The sequence below is a fragment of the Asterias amurensis genome, chromosome 5, assembly GCF_032118995.1.
Source record: "Asterias amurensis chromosome 5, ASM3211899v1".
NCBI lineage: Eukaryota > Metazoa > Echinodermata > Asteroidea > Forcipulatida > Asteriidae > Asterias > Asterias amurensis.
In genome coordinates this window covers 20,812,470-20,831,687 of record NC_092652.1, presented here as the reverse complement: position 1 = coordinate 20,831,687, position 19,218 = coordinate 20,812,470, and the positions used below count along the sequence as shown (strand labels likewise).

General features: G+C 40.2%; 1 protein-coding gene across 1 annotated transcript; it reads left to right on the top strand.

Moving 5' to 3' along the window:
• The first annotated feature begins 150 nt into the window (after positions 1-150).
• LOC139937186 (dipeptidyl peptidase 9-like) lies at positions 151-18,014 on the top strand. Its single transcript, XM_071932247.1, has 17 exons — positions 151-271; positions 1,096-1,655; positions 1,978-2,146; positions 2,691-2,832; positions 3,764-3,867; positions 5,326-5,387; positions 5,645-5,745; positions 6,393-6,561; positions 7,279-7,411; positions 8,039-8,180; positions 8,863-8,947; positions 9,248-9,386; positions 10,212-10,507; positions 11,204-11,356; positions 12,641-12,783; positions 13,675-13,786; positions 14,599-18,014. The coding sequence occupies exons 2-17, from the start codon at positions 1,149-1,151 to the stop codon at positions 14,689-14,691; spliced, it is 2,550 nt and encodes an 849-aa protein (XP_071788348.1). The 5' UTR covers positions 151-271; positions 1,096-1,148; the 3' UTR covers positions 14,692-18,014.
• The last annotated feature ends 1,204 nt before the right edge of the window (positions 18,015-19,218 follow it).

The window sequence follows — 19,218 nt, the reverse complement described above, 5'->3', positions numbered from 1 at the left end:
GCAGATTGAGCGCCCACTTAAGTAAAATGAGCAAATCCTGAAAATGCGCCCAACACTGAGGCCGTGTCCGAAACGGCGACTTCGGCTACAGCTACGGCTAGATCGCGCGCGTCTGCCTATTCTTCAACACTGGTAGACGCTCTGATCTAGACGTAGCTGTAGCCGAAGTCGTCGTTTCGGACACGGCCTGAGACTCTCACAATCACATCGATAGGCGGCGCTGTTTCTGTCAAGAAATGTAGAAATCATCTTGCGGAAAACAACGGGAACCGTAAGTATTTCTTATTTCGGGCCGAAATATACTTTATTCGTCGACATTTTTTAGTTTAATAAATTCATGGTAAGCCATACTCAATAACCTTCATCAGATCAGCTGTTGACCCGTTTCTCAGGTCGATCAGAGACCACCAATGATAAAATTTTGTTGAGTCACAAAAACGTCAATAATTAAAAATGTCAAGCTTTAACTCGGAATGCACTCCATTGACTGTACGGTATGTGTAAATACATGTATCTCTCAATCATTTCTGTTCCAGGCTTATCAGGGATTAATCATTTTGGGAAGTTAAGATATATGTGAGCTCTCAGACTACTCTACTTAGAATCAGATCATGGTGTCTAAAAGAAACGTTCAGAACTGTTAAGAAACAAAAATCGAGAAGATCACAGATTTACAATTGTAGTTTTAACTGTTTGTTTAATAAATTAAATAAAACTTTGTCTAATCATGGATGGAGGAAGAAATCCATGGTGGTCTAATTAAACTCTAAAATGATGATGATAGTAGAAAACATCTCTTGAAATATTTCTGTCTGAAATTTCATATTTGATGAGAAATAAATAATATAATTTCTCGTACGTGGAGTTTATCGCTCAGAGTGTGCATGGTGGTGGGTTCGAATTATGGTATTAACATTTTTGTTCAGACCTTGAGCAGTTTTGTGCCATTATTGCTTTGTCCTTCAGTTTAGATAACTACAAAATAAATGATAAAACTCTCTGTGTATGACACTTTTCTGAAAACTATTGATGGAAAGCTGATTTGTCTGAATGATTTATGGAATGGTTTCTTTCTTCCTTTTTTTTTTACTCAAGGAGATCAAGTTTAACATTTGATTCAGATATCTCTCGGACGTCTGGCAGCAACCATGGCTACAGGGCCAACTGCCACCTCGGTGCCCGACTCTGCCATGCCTCGACCCCAGAGCAGTTCCAGACTGGGGGTCAAACACAGCTGGTATGACCTCCATTGTAATGTTAAGGCGACCCGCCGACTCCAGACGACCCTCAGCAACAGGGTACCAACCGAGTTCACTTTTCAGACAGTACAGACAGTGGAAGGGATTCGGACTCGGTTATATTTCCTTGGCGTGCCGCCCGGTAACCGGGAGAACACACTGCTTTATACAGACTTGCCGGATGACGCTAGTCTGGCGTCCGACTCACCGCAGTCGGAGCCATTGCCGTGGAACCCGCTCCTGGTTCCCTTCAGGGGGTTGAACCATATGGGTTTCTCAAAGGAGGAGCAGTTGCTTCGCGAGAGGAAACGACTCGGAATGTACGGCATCACAACGTATGAGTTTGATCCGGAGTCGGGGAAGTTTCTATTCCCTGCAAATGGAAGTTTGTTCACATGTCACGATCCAATGCTTACGGTAAACGAGATTGACTTTTTAATAAGGCAGGGTCTACTTTTGTAATTGGTCAAGGACCAATTTTCTCACTTTGTGTATATCAACAACATGCATTTAAGATAACAAACCTGTGAAAATTTGGGCTAAAAGCAAGTATAGAGAATAAGCTATTTTGCCATAAAATATGGCATGAAAGTGTTAAAAGAGGCTGAGATAGGCTATGTTATATTCACATCCATAAATAGTGTGCCTTTTAAACTATGAAATGAAAAAAAAAACCTGCCTTTATTTTACCTAGAAATAATATAACAAACCATAGTTTTTTTGAAATGCTGTTTTGCAGAATCAACCGGTGTTCCCCCGAGAGGTGGTCAGCCAGTGCCAGGGGGTTCGGATGGATCCCAAATTCTGCCCGTTTAACAGCAGCCTGGTATCCTTCATCAACAACAACGACTTATGGGTAACCAACACGGACACCGGGGAGGAGAAGCAGCTTACGTTCGCTCATAAAGGTAAGTGTAGCTAGCGATTGACATGTAGTTGATGTAGGCCTACATTTTTATTATGGCTATTTCATTGTGTTGCAGGCCCTGATACTTTGTTCTTTCAACCCTTTTAGAGACCACAGCAGCGACAAGCGCAGGTCCCGTAATAACCTTCGGCACCTACAGCAATTGCACTGTGCTTTTGCTGTAGTGCTCTGTGCAATTATTTACATATTGTCCTCACAGAATTGCCCCTCACCAGAGAGATGAATTGTTTTGTCCCTACAAGAACAAAGTTCAAGGCCTGCAAATGGCTTCTACCAAAACGCCCGTAGCAACCTCTAATGGTGACAACCATCACAAAGCTCCTTTGGAAGGTCAAAATACTATTGCATGTATTCATTCGAGTAGGATTGCTATCGTACTTTGGCACAATGATGCGGCCTAGCGGAACGTTCAGACGGTCAAGCACCATGGAAACACTCTTTTGCGCCAAGAGGGGGCTCAACACTTGACACACACCCTGATGTAAATGCATTCTGACCTTTGATACCATGTTTTTTTTTTCAAGGTTTATCAAACATTGCTGAGGATCCCAAGTCAGCGGGCGTGGCCACCTACATCATCCAGGAGGAGTTTGATCGCTACACTGGGTACTGGTGGCAACCTCAACCCACCGACATGGTCGCTGGCTCTGGAAAAGTTACCTTCAGGTAATATAACGTAGCATAACAATTAACATTGTTAAGGCAGTAGTCCATTAAGATCCTAGTGACATTTTAAAAATTAATATGGATAGAGGCGAGTCTAAAAGGGGGGGGGGCTGGGGGTACCCTCTTCTCCATACGGGTAATGGTATACATAGAGTGTCATGACCGAGTGTTTAAGTGCATCAAATTCAAGTTCTGTTTGTTAAGTCACCTGAGTGTGGGTTCGAACTCCGGTTGTGACACTTGTGTCCTTGAGCAAGATACTTTATAATTGCTTCTCTTCACCCAGGGGTATAAATGGGTAGATGCAAATGTAGAGGTTGATTTTGTGTCTGAATAAGCCTTCGAAGTGTTTCACGGCTGTATACTCCCCAGGGAGCTGAGAAAGATTGAAGGAATGTTATTGGCCCAATGACCAGGGCAGTGCTTTCTGCTCTACCGGCCAGGCTCGAATTGATGATACCCAAGCCTACATTCGTATGGACTGTGAAAGGGGTAACCCTGTTTCAGCCCTGGAGTAGGTGGCAACGGCCTCTGGAAGAAAAATAATTGTAGCCTACACCTTGAAGTGGCCTTCAGGCCTTGTGTGTCAGGCGACTTGCATAAAAAAATAAAAAAAACTACATGTAAAGCGCATTGATACAGTGATTGTGAAATGCGCAAAATAAGAATGAATTATTATATGTAGGAGCCAAAACTGAATTAAAGAAAAAGCCCCATGTTTTTAAATTGTTTATTGCACATTATAAAACATGTTATTGTCAGTGCACCCACAACAATTGCCGTGGTGCCCTGTGCTTTTGATGTGGTGCCCTTTGCAAAGCTTCAATACAAATTAACATTTACCTCATAGAAGTGCCCCCTTACCAGTGGAAAATTGATGTGCCCCCGTAAAGAACGAAATTAAACGCCTGCTCTTTCCTATTACTTTCAGAATTTTGTATGAAGAGGTAGATGAATCTGATGTTGAGATTCTTCACATCGTCAGTTCATCTTACGGAGATCATGGTGTGGATGACTACAGATACCCAAGGGCAGGTATGTCGAGACCTGGAGACCTGTCACTTTCATGTAAATACGGGAATTAAAGGGTAGCGACGAGTTCTTCAACGTACGTTTAAAACCGGCAGGGTCAGCGGCCGTGTGATAAAGGCCCAAGCCGAAGGGCCTTTGTCGCACGGCAACGACCCTGCAAGGTTTTAAACGGACGTTGAAGAACGAGTCACTACTCTTTTATTCCCATTCATAAATGCCCTTTTGTTAAAAAACGTAAACAAATGCAGTTATAGACCCTTTACGATAGACAATTCGAGGTTTGAAATATTTTTTTCCAAAACTTTGTGAAGAATCTGTTCGGGCGCGTGGGTTGTGTGTACGCGCGCGTGCTTAGATTTTGCGCTGATAGCTATGATTAACACGTTCTGCGTGATAATCTTGCGCGCCGACACGCGGAAGCCAGCTCAGTGTGCATAAACACAGCTCCAGTGCGCATTAACAAAAGGTTTATGCACACCCACGTGACGCGCTCTCCACCAATAGGAGTAGAGAAACTGTCTGGGGTATTTATGAATGCTATATAGGCCATAGTGATATCAAATGAAATAAAATAATAAATATCATTTAAAGACACTCTACCTACTAATACTAAATTAGTGTTTACAATAACCATTTGGTACATGAAAATACATAAATTAAATGAAAAACCAAATAAAACATGAACCACCAGTAATGCAAAAAACTGATTAATGTTGAAATGTTTTGATCAGTTTCTTGATCTTGTTGATCAGTTTCTTGATCTTGTTGATCAGTTTCTTGATTTTGTTGGTTGATTTGGCATTGTGGATTGAAAGTGGTAGACCATGTAGACTGTTCCACTCCTTTGCTGCAGTGACTGTGAACGCTCTGTCACCAGCCTTGTTCTGGGTTGCGTGGGACAGTCAGCTGGAAAGGGTTAGAGCTGGACTGTAGGTTTGGCCTTGAGGGAACATAGTGTATAACGAAGGACTGCATGTAATGAAAATTAACCTCTGGGCATAAAATTATCTTCATAACAGCATATTTCACATTAAGTGGTGAGAATTGTGGTTGCTCAAAGCTAGTGCCTGAGCTATCCAGTGCAAATTTTAAAGTCATGTAGGGGCTATGCAATGCACATTTTGAAGTCATGTAAGGCAACACATTTGCTATCTAAAAACCATGGCACAATGCACAAATTTAAAAAAAATGGCCATGCGCCTGACAGTGCAATGTTTGTCCACTGAAACTTTGACAGGCGTTTTTGTTTTTGTTTCACTAATCATGATTTGAAGCAATTGCTCTGTTGAAAACATTTTAGCCTGTAAGGTCTACTACAGTGACGTCTGGGGCACATTTGGGTGCCATTTGCACAAAACACCATGGATCCCATCACTGCATGCAACAATTGTATAATGTGCTGAGTAAGTGTAAACTTGTGTAACAAGTACTTTTTTTTAAACATTGATTTTGCCTTTACAGGTACAACCAATGCCAGAGTGACATTGAAAATGGCAGAATTCTCAGTGGACACCGAGGGACGGGTAAGTCATCGAGTAGTTTGTAATTTTCCAGGTAAAGTTAAAGTGTTAACATGATTTTGTACTGATGTTTTTGACAACTCTGGGTACAGTCTTATCATTTCTGTTAGCATTTAACTTAACCTATACTAGACTGGCTCCTTACAAATACTGTTTTATTATTACCATCATTATTATGACATAATAGTGATCCAGCCGCTGCATAGTTGTAGCCTCTACTAATGCATGGACTTTGATCATGTGATTTCATTTATTTCTAGATCACCGATGTAGTCGATAAACAACTTAGTGAGCCCCTGACTAAACACTTCCCTTGGATGGAGTATATAGTGCGAGTAGGTTGGACACCAGACGGTAACAAGTAAGTCCTTGACCTCTCCCCTGACCCTTAGTTGCTTAGGATAAGGTGTCCCTTGGCCTTCTTGGATAACTGTCCCCATTCAAGTCGGTTTGTAGCAAGTTGCTCTGCCTCACAAAGCGGAATTTGGACATCTTCCTGTACTTGAGCCTTCCAGGGTAAGGGTGGGCGTCCTTGTTGACCTTAGGGGTTGTCATTTTAAAATGTGAAAGGACCTTGTTGAAGTGTTTTCCTTTCTGTGCCATCAGGGTATGAGCATGGCTTATTGTGGCAGCTGAGTGTGGGTTCAAATCCTGGTTATGTCACTCGTGCACTTAATTATAATTGCTTCTTGAAAAGTTGGGAAGCTAGTGCATTCTGCTCTACCAGCCAGGCTCCTAGCTAAATTCATTGGCAGAGCAGTTACAAAAAATGCTTATGAGCCAGTTGCTAACTGGCAGTGTAATGCACTAAGGGTAATGGATCTGTATTACATCGGGTCGATTTCACAAAGATAGTCCTACCTTTTGAACTAGTTCTAGGAGTTATTAAAAACGTAAGGCTAGTCCTAATTTGAAAATTTACAAGGGGTGCCACAGCAGCTGCATTGAGTGTGTAGGTTTTTTCAAGGTGTAACTTTAAGGTGTGATTATTTGTGTTATCCCCTGCAGTATGTGGGCACAGCTCCTGAACCGCAATCAGCAGAGTACAGCGCTGGTTCTAATCCCCCTCCAGTCCTTCATCTCTGTGGACAGCTACACTGAAATGCGTGAATCAAGCGAGGGCGCCGAGTCCCTGATTAGAGTACTCTATGAGGAACATTCTGATCTCTGGATCAATGTAAGTCGGTTGGAAAGGAATTTAATTTAAAGAATTTTCCTGACATGGGGCTTCAATCTGCACATGGTCGGCCATTTTGGAGCCAAATGTTTCATTTCATTTTTCAATTTGGTTGTGAAGCCAAGGACTCGGGGTAAAGCGACTTTTCATTGTACTAGCCAAGAATCCAATGGAGTGAAAACAAGGAAGTTTCAGTTTTAGATAGGGGAGGATAACCGCAGATATTATTCCAGAGAAAACCCGTGAAGTTAGGTAGGGACTGAAAACCCAAACCACATAGTGCCCCCGGTGAGATTTGAACCGGGTCCTAGACGTGGACGGCGAGGCAGGCCACCACTACTCTCAACCTGACCGCCCATGTGGTATACATCTCACCACATGCAGGCATGTTAAATACATTACCTTGCTCAGCATTTTTCTCATGAGCTCGACCATGAATAGATAGAAAAATCAGGCTACACATTGTTGTGATAATGGCATGTGAATTGAGGACTAGACAGCAAGAATAGAAGCTGATATTGTGTTTGAAAAAACCTTCGGAGTGCCATGGCAGCTCGTGGGCTGTCTACTCCCCAGGGAGCTGAAAGATTACAGGAATGTTTTTTGGCCCAGTGACCAGGGCACTAATGTAGTGGGCGTTAAAACAGTTCTTGTAAAATGCGCTATATATTATTATTTTGAACTCTTTTCTAATATCTGTGACTGTTATGCTTGCAGGTTCACGATGCCATTCATTTCTTCCCCCACTCCACACCCAATGAAATCAGTTTCCTGTGGGCCAGCGAGGCGACCGGAATCAGGCAACTCTACTTTATCACCTCGGCCCTTCAACAGCCTGGTGCCATACCAGGTATGGAAATGTTAATCCATTGTGCTAGCTAAGGAACCCAGACTTTGATTTGTATGGAAACATTCGAAGAGAGATTGTAATTAACTATCGCAACTTTTGGTGTTTTTATTTGTTAAGATGACCTTCCCTGGGATAAAAACGCCAAGCTGACAACAGCCAATCTCTCTCATACTTACATTCATTCTTGATTAAGAATTGCACAAATCAAGAAATTGTGATTCAGTAACTAGATGACAATACTTATTCTAGTCATTGTGCAAGCAGCGGTTAGGTTTTTAGGGTTCGAACCCAAAATCAAGTTATTGCAAGTCCTGCAGTATAACCATTGGACCCAGGTGTGATCCCTGGCTGTAAAGGCAGTTACAGGTTGTATGACCTCTGACTGGCACCCAGACCGCAAACATAGACCTAGAGATTATTATTTGCCGATCTCAATAATTCTTGGACTATATGGAAGGGAAATCGGTAAGAAAGACATTCTTTAGTACTACTTATGCTCCAAGCTTCTGTTTTGAGAATGAGTTTGCAACAGGTAATTCTACTTTCTCAAAATGCCACAACTATATTCATCGAACAATTTTGTATTTTGGGTAAGGAGTTTTTAAAAACTTTCTTCTTGTTTTGTAGGAAACCTAAAGCCAGCCATCTTACAGTACAAGAAGTTGACCTCTGGCAAAGGTGAGGTCGTAGGTCAACAGCTATGGGTTGATGAGGTCAGCAAGCTGGTGTATTACAAAGCATTGCACGACACACCACTGGAGGAACACATGTAAGTTATGGGGGCTGGGTTCGGAATTTGTGTAACTTGTATAATTAATGGAGTATTTTGACACATAAGTAAATATGGATTTTCTTTAAGATATGATACATTGGTTTCAAATTTGTTGTTAACATTCTAAAATCTGAGAGTTTACGTTTTATATTACCAGTAACTTCATTTGTTCTGAGAAATGTGGCCATAAGAAATAGTGTCAATTGCAGGATTTGCTATCGCCCGTGTTGCAAATATTTCTGCTCAGCAAAAATTAGCACGGAGCCAGTCACAGACAAAATAGATAAAACGTACATTGTTTAAACTTAAAGGAAACAAGTTCCTGAATCTAACAGTCCATGATGTTTAAATGCGTGCGAGACTTGCACAGTCTATAGACATTGCACATGACGTCAATTGGGAAGGCCGTCCTAGCCTATTGGTCAAAAGGAGGTGGTTAATTTGCCAAGTCTGTGTGTCGTGCTTACAAAAAATCATCAAGGCCCAAATACACGCTGCTTTTTGCAGTGATAGTCTGTCAAGGGTTCAACTTAGAGATGTGAGGCTACTCTTTCTTTGACTTGAGTTTTCTGTAAGTGAGTTTAAAGTAAAGGTTAATTTTAGCTTGATTTTGTTGTGATTTTTTTCAGGTATTTTCTTGAGGTATTTTTTATTTGGATTTTGTTGTGATATTCTGCAGGTATGTTGTTTCTTACTTCAACCCTGGCACTCCAGTGAGACTGACGGAGCTTGATTACAATGTCCAGACTGTAGTCCTTAGTCCGGTAAGTACATTTTATCGGGGAATGTTCTTGTAAATCACAACAAGTATAATAAAAGCATCTGTCGAAGGCATCCACTAATCGTCGAAAGAAATCGGTTGCCCCAGCATTTCTGGCATGTTAGATTGGGCCGCATAACAAGAGCGTTTAAAAGGGGTCTGTTCAAGAAAAAACCTAATGGGGACTATACTTTATTAATTGGCCTGAGGTGCCCTCTTGGAATCTGGTGCATCTTACTCTTCCCCCTCCTAACTTGTATCTAACTATGAAGTCTTATTATAATTGTTGATTTTGTCTCAACAGGATCAACGATACATGGCATGTGTTCTAAGCAACCTCACCACCCCGCCATTCAGCAGTTTGTTTCGTCTGTCGTTGTCCAGTCAGCAACCGCATCTGTGTATGGAGGCCAAATCTGTATGCTCGCTGCTCCCGGCATCAGGTATGTTGGCAATGTGAACCAGGGCCTAATGTGAACCAGGGCCTTCATAAAGCTTTTAAGCAAAAAATACTGGTTGACAAATTTCGTTGCTAAGCAAGATTTTAGTTGGGAACCAGCCATAAACAATGCAAACTTGTTGTAATTGTGGCTGGTAACTTGTTTCTGCTGAGCAATACTATTCTGTGCGTAGCAAGTTTTTGTGCTTACAGGCTTTATGAAATTGGGCCCAGTTAAAGTTGGAAGTCGAATATTAATCTTTTTGGTCGGTGAATAGATTTGCTCATGCACCTAATGCCATTAGCTGTAATCATCTTAGCTTGCTCTAGTCCTTGTCAAAAGACTAAGAGTGTGAGACATGTTTGCCTATTTATATGGTTTCAGGGGTTGATTTCACACAGATACATTGTAGTCCTAACTAAGGACTAGTCCTAGGAGTTATTGGAAACTTAAGACTAGTCCTAAGTTAGGATGAGTAACCTGTTCTAGCTTGAGATAAGGCTTGTCTTAACTCGTGAAATCCACCCCAGAGGTTTTAGTGTAGAGTCAGTTGGAGGGGTTTACGGTTATTGTGTGGGTGAAGTTACTGCCCACAATTGGTGGTTAAATTTTGGGTGATGAACTTAAAAATAGTAAGCAGGTAATCACCAGAATGACAACATCAGAGGCACATTTCAAATCAATGCTACTTCTTTACAGGCCTGTAAGCTTAATTTTTGACGGCACCAAGGCAATGACCAGGGGAATGAAGGCAATCGCCTTTGATGCGTACATGAAGCATCAGGCCTGTTGATGTAGTTTAATGTTTCTGTTCTTTTGTGCCATCAGCCTCGACGCCAACCTGCATGCCACCAGAGCTCTTCTCCTACACCAACTCATCCACCGGTGACGACATGTACGGACTCCTCTACAAACCCCACTCTCTGGATCCCAACAGGCCGCACCCAACAGTACTCTTTGTCTACGGCGGTCCACAGATCCAGCTGGTAACCAACTCCTACAAAGGGGTCAGGTTACTGCGGTTGCAGACCCTAGCCTCCTTGGGGTATGCTGTGGTGGTTATCGACAGTAGGGGGTCATCCAGGAGGGGGCTCAAGTTTGAAGGCGTGCTCAAGAACCAATTGGTAAGAGAATCCTGTTTTTGTTTGGGTTTTTAAAGGGACTTACTCAGATCCTCCAAAATCCTGTTCAAGACATCGTCTGACATTGTAAATTTGTTTGTAGGAATTGAAACTACCTCATTTATTTGTGAAAAGGGATAAATAATTGACTGGCTTGGCGGGCTAGTGATGGAAGGGTTTTGACTCGCTATTTTCACTCGAATCGGCGTGCGAGCTACCACTGACCAATAGTATCTGATAAAGGAGCAAAAAAGCCAGAGATTGAAATTCTTTGATTTTTTTAGGTAGAAAAACCATAGGAGAGAACCAACCTTAGCCTTAGCCGTGTATCAAACTTTTGTTAGGAGCTCTCAAAGGTTGAAAGGGAATGTCCAGGGGCCAATTTCATGGCTCTGCTTACCGTAAGCACAGAATTGGCGCTTACGGAAGCAGGGAATTCTTCGCTTACGGCAAGCGTATTTCACGGGCTAGTGGCGAATTTTGGCTTCTGCGCATGCGTACTCTACGTTACAAGGCATTCTACGTTTACAAGGCTAGCGCAGAAATTTGGTGCTTGCACCGTAAGCGGGGATTCGCGATCGTAAGCGCAGAATTCGGCGGTAAGCAGAGCCATGAAATTGGACCCAGTTTTGTTTTAGCATGACCCAGATTAGTTCTTAGTATCCCCTTAAGTCTGTCTCTGTTTCTCACTTTTCCCAGGGGTCGGTTGAGATAGAGGATCAGGTGGAAGGGTTGCACTACATCGCTGCTAAGACAGGAGTGATTGACCTGGCCAGAGTAGCCATCCATGGCTGGTCATATGGAGGTTACTTATCATTGGTTGGACTGGCCAAGAAACCAGATGTATTCAAGGTACAGTGATGCAGTCAAATGTCCCTACAGAGGTCAAAGAAGAATTATTATCGCCTTCTTTGGTCTAAGTCTCATTCTGGTAATAATGAGAATCCATGAAAATGTTTATCCCACTCCTTCTTGAATAGCGATAGTGACATCATGATTAAATTTCAATGAGGTGAGATCCAAATAGACTGTGCAAGTCTCGAAAAGAGAAAACACGTAAACGAAGAACATATTTTGTTTTAAATTATGTCTACGAAGAAAACTGATTATGAAAGTACTCTTTACAGCTTATAAAAAATAGGTTTAAGTTTTTATATTAAATAAATAAATATTATTTTGGTCACTCAAAGTTCCTTGGGGGAATAGACGTGCACTATTTACCTCATTGCCAGTCAATATGTCTATACTATACCTAGTAGGACTGGGCGTATTATTCGAATATCCGGTTAATGGCGAATAGGTTTTCCTATCCGTAACCGCGAATGCCTTTTTTTTCTTAACCGGATATCCGCAATGGGTGCGAATACCTATTTATAAATCGGATAGTCCTGTAATTACAACCAAGTAACCGGATATTCTTTAATATCCGAATATCCGCGGACGTCGGGCGACAACTGATAGGAATTTTTTGTCTGAATCCTTATGAAGCTTCTATTAAGACAGCATAAAACAGCATAAACCATGCTCACCTCCGTTGAAACAATGACATTTCTGACGTAATTTGTTCAAAGATTACGAAAGTTTTCCTTCACGTAGAGTCAATCACGATCAAAAGAAAAAGCAAATCGCCATCTTTAAATTAGATCCGGTTATTTTTATGAATGAACCGAGTGACACTGTCTAAAACTAATATCAATCCGCCCACAAGATCTCATTCACAAACAAACAGCGCCCTCAGGCGGCAATTTTATTTTTAATAGCGCCCTCTAGCGGCGAAAAAAACTAATCAAGTATCCGGTTAATTTCGGATAGTTGGCCAGCGGTAACCGAATACCAAAATGTCATTATTCGCCCAGGGGTCAATTTCACAAAGAGTTAGGACTAGTCCTAACTTAGGACTAGTCCTAAGAGATATGAAAAACGTACAGCTAGTCCTAAGTTAGGACTAGTAACTCGTCCTAACTCGAGATAAGACTAGTCCTAACTCTTTGTGAAACCCACCCCAGCACTAATAACTAGCGAGGTCTCAATTTCACTGATTTGTAGCAAGGTGCCAGTCCTACTCAGCAATCAGAGCAAGATTCCAATCCCAGTCACTTCTAACACTATAGGTCTTGCTTTCACGTTGCTTAACAGGTTGCAATAGCGGGAGCGCCGGTCACATGTTGGAGGGAGTACGACACAGGCTACACCGAGCGATACATGGACACACCCACCAACAACCCGGCTGGCTATGTGGCTGGCTCTGTACTTAATATGGCTAAGAATTTCCCTGAAGAGTAAGTTGTTCTTTGAAAAATGTTTGTCTGTCTGTCTGTTTTAAAGGCACTGGACACTAGTGGTAATTACTCAAAAATACGTGTTAGCATAAAAACTTACTTGGTAACGAGCAATGGAGAGCTGTTGATAGTATAAAACATTCTCCTCAAAAATAATTGTTAGCATAAAAACTTACTTGGTAACGAGCAATGGAGAGCTGTTGATAGTATAAAACATTCTCAAATTCAAGGCAGCTGAAAGCACACAACTTGAGCGACGAGGGTGATTTTTCTTCCATTATTCTCTCCAACTTCGAAGACCAATTGAGTCAAAATTTTTCCAGGTTTGGTATTTTGTGCATATGTTGAGATACTGGTATTTGACAATTACCAAAGGTGTCCAGTGACTTTCACGACGTTCCAGAGCTACATTGTGGGAAGGTTTGTTTTCAATGAAAAACATAAAACATTACATTGTGAGCTTAGCCCCACAATATTTTTATAAAGGAAAAGTAAAAAAAAAGGGATCATAGGACAGCACATAGGGAAATCCCACAAAGCCTCTCTACTAAGTATGTCTGATCTTCCCGTCATGGGAACGTGGCAAACTCCTACAAGGTGGATAAACACCAAGCTGGCAACATCCAATCTCTCTCATACAAACAATGGTTTAACATCTATGATTATGAATTACACAAATCAAGAAACTGTGATTCAGTAACTGTGATTCAGTAGACATAAAACACTTATTCTAGTTATTGAGATTTCAGTCGCTAGTTTGGTAGAAATCGAACCCACCTTTGGTGGGATTCGAAACCGGGGTCCCAGAGGTGGAAGGCGAGGCAAGACACCACTACACCAACCTGACTGCCCTAAGTACAGCAATAATGAAATTCTTTCTTTCCTTCACAGAGAGAATCGTCTGTTGATTGTCCACGGTCTTATTGATGAGAATGTCCACTTTGTCCACACCAGTCTCTTAGTGGATGAACTAGTCAGGCATTGTAAACCATATCAACTACAAGTAAGTTTTTTTATTAAGTGAACAAGTCATCCAAGCCTACGTGCATTTGCTTTTAGGGGTCATGCCTCCAAACAGTTTCAGTCTCTGTTAACTATAAATCAAGTTGTTTGTTTTGATGTATGGAAATAAATGTAGATTGATAGATTGATTGATTGATTGAAGTAAAGATAATTTTGCATTTGATGTGAATCTCCACTTTGTCCACACCAGTCTCTTAGTGGATGAACTGGGCAGGCATTGTAAACCATATCCACTACATGTTAGTTGAAGTGAAGGTCATTTTGCATTCGATGGTCAGTTTTCGCCTGTCCCAATTATTACACACAGACAAAGATATACTGAATATAAGTCAGGTCAATTTAACAACATACTAGTAGAAAGTAACTAATATAAATAATGTCTTGGCTGATAATTGAGGAGACGAACAGAGTATGGTATGAAAGAGTTGAGGTACCTGTCTGATTAGCATAGAAGTGACTGCCATCTCCTACCCCTCCTTAGTCTGATGTTACTTTTGACTGCCCCCTGCTTTTAGATAGAACCCTTTCTCTGCAAGTTTCACCCAGGTCTATGTCTATCCCTAGGATTATTTGTGCTTGTTTCACAACCCGTTTCATTTTATCTGTTTCCTTCACGCGTTATCGCAATGTGGTCCCAAAAATGTTTGAATACACTCGAGACTTGCATGGTCCATTGACACTGAAAGAAAGAATTCTTGAATCATCCGATGATGGTTTAAGGTTTCTTTTTCTAGATTCATTTGGAAATCATTGAATGCAACTTTACTTTCTGAATTTGCAATTGCTTTTCAGATTTACCCTCATGAACGACACGGTATACGCCGACCGGAAGCAAGTGAGCATTATGAAACCATGCTGTTGAGCTGGCTGCAATCACATCTATAGCAAGACTGATAACACTGTGTGCATCCCAATCAAGGTATCAATAGGATTATAGTGCCTGATCGAGGTACGACGTTGAACAGATCACATCTCGAGCAAGGTAAAACTTAAGCCTTATCAATGTATGACATGGACGATAATATCCCAATTAAGGTAAAGGATAAGATATGAAATGGGCATCATACCCAACTCAAGGTTCTACACAAACTCATATACTCCAGTTTGTTTTTGTATTTTTACTTGTGCAGATTTGAGGGGCATTGTTTTATTTGTTTTTTTTTGTACACTTTGTGTTGTTGTTACTACTAACCTTGCTCTATACACAGAGCAAGTTCACATACCGATAGTTAACAATCTTTGAATCTTAGTGTAGATTAACTTTTTTGAATTGTGTGGTGTTTGTATTTATACATTGAACGTGTACAGTATTCAGACAATATTGGATTTTTTTTTTGTGCTTTGTAAACTAATCATTTTAGCAATTTATACATTTTTTTTCGTGTTGATCATTTGAACCCTTTATTAATCTCTTAAGATAGTTCTCATTTGAGGCAACACAGTGTGCAAAGTCGGCCTTCTTTACGTGCAAATAATTTTTTTTTGTAAAAATGCATTGCTAAGCATTGCGTTTTAATAACGCGTGTGGCACGCAGGAGTTTGATAAAATTCCCCGCATGATTGGTCGATAAGCCCCTTTGAACGGTTCGAGTGTGCACATACAGTCTACTACCAGCAACGTACATGCGCAGTGACGCACTCACTCGAACGACTCGTTGGGAATCCTAGTCAAACATCGGTACCACAGTATTTAACTTATATTCCATTGCCTTTCGCCATTTCACTGGTTCCCCTCTCGCTTTACACATGCTATCATGGAACAGGCTATCTGGACCATCGATGAAATCATGGTCATGAGACTGGTCCCAAATGGTTGGACCACATGGTCGACCGTTGATAAATGGTCGACCAGCCTGGGTTTGAGTAAAAAAACTCCAACTTGCTCTTGGCTGTGAAGAAAAACTTAAGGTTGATGCGGCTCAAAAGCAAAAAAAAACAAGTTGTAAAGATGGCGTCTATCTTAAACTATCTATTAACCAATTGAAGTGCTGCAGTATCATTATTAATAATTTTTTTAAACTCCTTTGTTTTAACTCCTTTTATAATTTGTGGGTTTTGAGTTACTTTTTTAATTTCAAAAGCCTTTTTTTTTTAAAGATTTAAAAAGCCAGTAAAGAAAATAATGTTTTGAAAACATAGTTGATTATGAAGTACAAGTACATACATAAAAACTTAAACCCACTGATGTCACATACGGCTACTGTCTGCTGACATATCTAACGTTTCACTGACTCGTCTTTGAAGCAGCCTTGCTACCAAGGGCAGCAAGGCCTATCGATACCTCTCATCACTTTCCCCTAAAAGGGCAGCACTAAAAGTCATTGCTGATTGGCTCACCAAAAAGTGGCTGCTTTGCGCGCCAGTTGTTTAAAACATTAAAAAACTTGTAGGGTGTTTGTTGGGTGCTCGGTACCTGCGTGTACAAATGCATGTGTTTGATGCGATACATTTCAAGTGAGTCATGTTGTTACAGGTTCACACTAAACTGCATTCAGCATTCACCCTAAATTATGATATTCTAATAGAAGTGCCCTTTGAAAAAATGAAAATGGCCTTGCCCTCTCAAAGATGAAATTCGGGGCTTGAGCTTATCAAATTTGATGCGGACAATAATGCAAAGTGTGGAACAAATAATTAGGTTGTACCGTAGACAGTGAAGTATGTGATGTGTTAATTTATTTTGTACTCAATTTTCTTTTTTTTGGAATCATGACACTAAAGATACTGATTGTAATTTTTGTTTTAATCTTGAAATTGTTAAACATTTTCTAGTTTTAACTGGCAGCACTTTATTCACTTCATTTATTGATTCGTTCATCATAATGCATTATGACTTTAACAATGAGAATTTCTCTGTATCGACCAAAGGTAGAAAGGCAGAACAAGTTTTGTTTACAATTTTATATAATCAAAAACAAAATACACAGATATAAGAGCATGGAGCATATTCAAATACACATTACACAGAGCAAACTAGAGGGATACTACCTAAAATAACAACCTTTTACTACTTTTAAATTGTATCTACCTAAAAAGTTTTGTTTATGAAAAAGTCAGCCTCACTCTAATTAATTAGAATCTTTCTGAAGCTTCAGAAACTTCAAAAATTTTGTCATAGCAGTTAAACTGAGGGATTCAAAATGAAAAAGTTTCTTGTGCCACAAACAAACTGTCTGACCAGATATTTTTCAAACTTAAAGGTTTGTTCTTCTACAGGATTCGTAGAGCTGACAAAATAGATGAAATAGCAAACCTGTGGAAATTTGGGCTTAATCGTTGTGCTATTCAGGAGAAAATAGTGAAAAAGCCATGCAAAATTTTCAGCTTGTAAACACTGTCCTTAATTTGGGTTGTAACAACCGAAATCAGCTGTTGCATTTTTTTTATAAAGGTTTTCAGATACAGTGTTCTCGAATATGACTTCATTTCAGAGGGAAATATATCACAGAAAAATATGATTTTGAGTATGAACATCAAAGTCATTTTTTTGGCATTAAGGTTGGCAAGTGTTGTCTTGCCTCGCCTTCCACCTTTGGGACCCGGTTCAAATCCCACCCAGGCCACTATGTGAATTGGGTAATACATTTTTTCCCGACTGCATGGGTTTTCCCTGGAATAATTCTCTGGAGTTTTCCTTCCACATCTAAAAACTGAAACTCCTTTCTTGTCTTCTCTTCATTGGGTTCTTGGCTTTTATTCATTCAGACGATGCGGAGCATCGGATGATGGCCCTCCAAACATGTTGGTCATTCATTGCTATACGCAATTGCTGTTCTTGGCTAGTACGGTGAATAATTTCACTTTTCTGAGAGCCCTTGGCTTCACAACCAGAATCAATAAATGAACTGAATTTAAATAAACTTTCCAGTCAGTAAGCTTTCAGACTATAATTAAACATTAATGTAATATTATCCTTTCCAATCCTGTATAGTACCTTAAAGAAGCGAATAGCTCATTCAGCCCTGTTTCGGTAAAACAAAATGTTTTGAAATTTTGAACCATTTCCCAGTAAAGTTAGAGTAAATCTTTACCTCAACCGATGAGTGGTTTGAAAGATACACTCTGTATGATGGCCAGTAAAACTCAAAGTTTGTGACTCTATACAAAAATGCTGTAATCACTTTTTTTTTTTTTTTGAAATGCTGGAAAATAAATTGAAGTGGTGTATTTCTGATGTACTGTACATGTACATCACTTGAGCAAATTAATCACTCATGGCTTTTTAAATAAATAAATAAATGTAACATATTACTATCTCATATAACATGAAAAAGCCAGTCAATAAAAAACCCCAAATTTAATCGCAAAACGTTCTAATTTAAAAAAATTGAGACACCATTTTACCAAAACAGGGCCGCATTGTAAGTGTTCTATACATGATGTTGATAGTGATGTATAAACAAAAAGTGATCTTGTGAGACTGTATCAAAATGTACATTTTTTTTATTTAAAGCAAGTAATGCTTGCGTCCACCAGGATTATTAACAAACAAAATAACTTTTCTCTGGAGTCATTGTAAAGCACTCAATGCATTTGTCTGGAATATAACAAATAAACTTAGTCCCCACCTTTACCTTTATGAATGATTTGTTTTGTAATTACCCCTAGCAGATGCTCGCGCATGTTGTAACATAAATGTGATGGGCTCTACAAAAATTAGTCACAAGGGAGAAAATTAACTTGGGTTTTATACATAACTGAAACGAGCAAACAACAAGCTTCATTTTGACATACCTTACACACTTGTGTGGTGTTTGGTTGAAAAGTTATGACCTTTTGAAAAATAGATTATGTAGCAATCTGAAAATAACGTATACTGGGGAAACAGCCAGTTTAATAAAAACTATTGATGTCCTGTACTGGAAAGTTGGTTGTGCGACAAGCGACTCATTTTTGTAGATCCTGTCACAATTACTGTGCCGATTAATTGCAATGCTTGCAAATTGTAAATGATGCAGTAACAAATTAATTATGTATGAAATCAGTTTATACCAATCCGAGTCGATCTGTAAAAGAAGCAAAACTTCAACACACTTTCCACAGGATAAGTCACTCTTCACAGTCCCAAAACCGCTGGGCCCAATTTCATGGCTCTGCTTTCTGTAATCAAAGAATCGGCGCTTTTGAAAGCAGGGAATTCCGCGCTTACCTCCAGCAGATTATTCAGGTTAGCAGGGACTTTTGGCTTATGCGCCTGCTCACTGCATGTTACTAGGCATCTACGTACGCTTACACAGCTAGCGCAAAAATTTAGTGCTTGCACAGTAAGAAGAGAATGGTGATGGTAAGCGCAGAATAAGGTGGTAAGCAAAGCCATGAAATTGGGCCATGCTTAACATTGAGCAAATTTTCATGCTTACTGTACAGAATAAAATGCTAAGGTGTAAAAGTATTTCACAGGTTAGCAAGAAA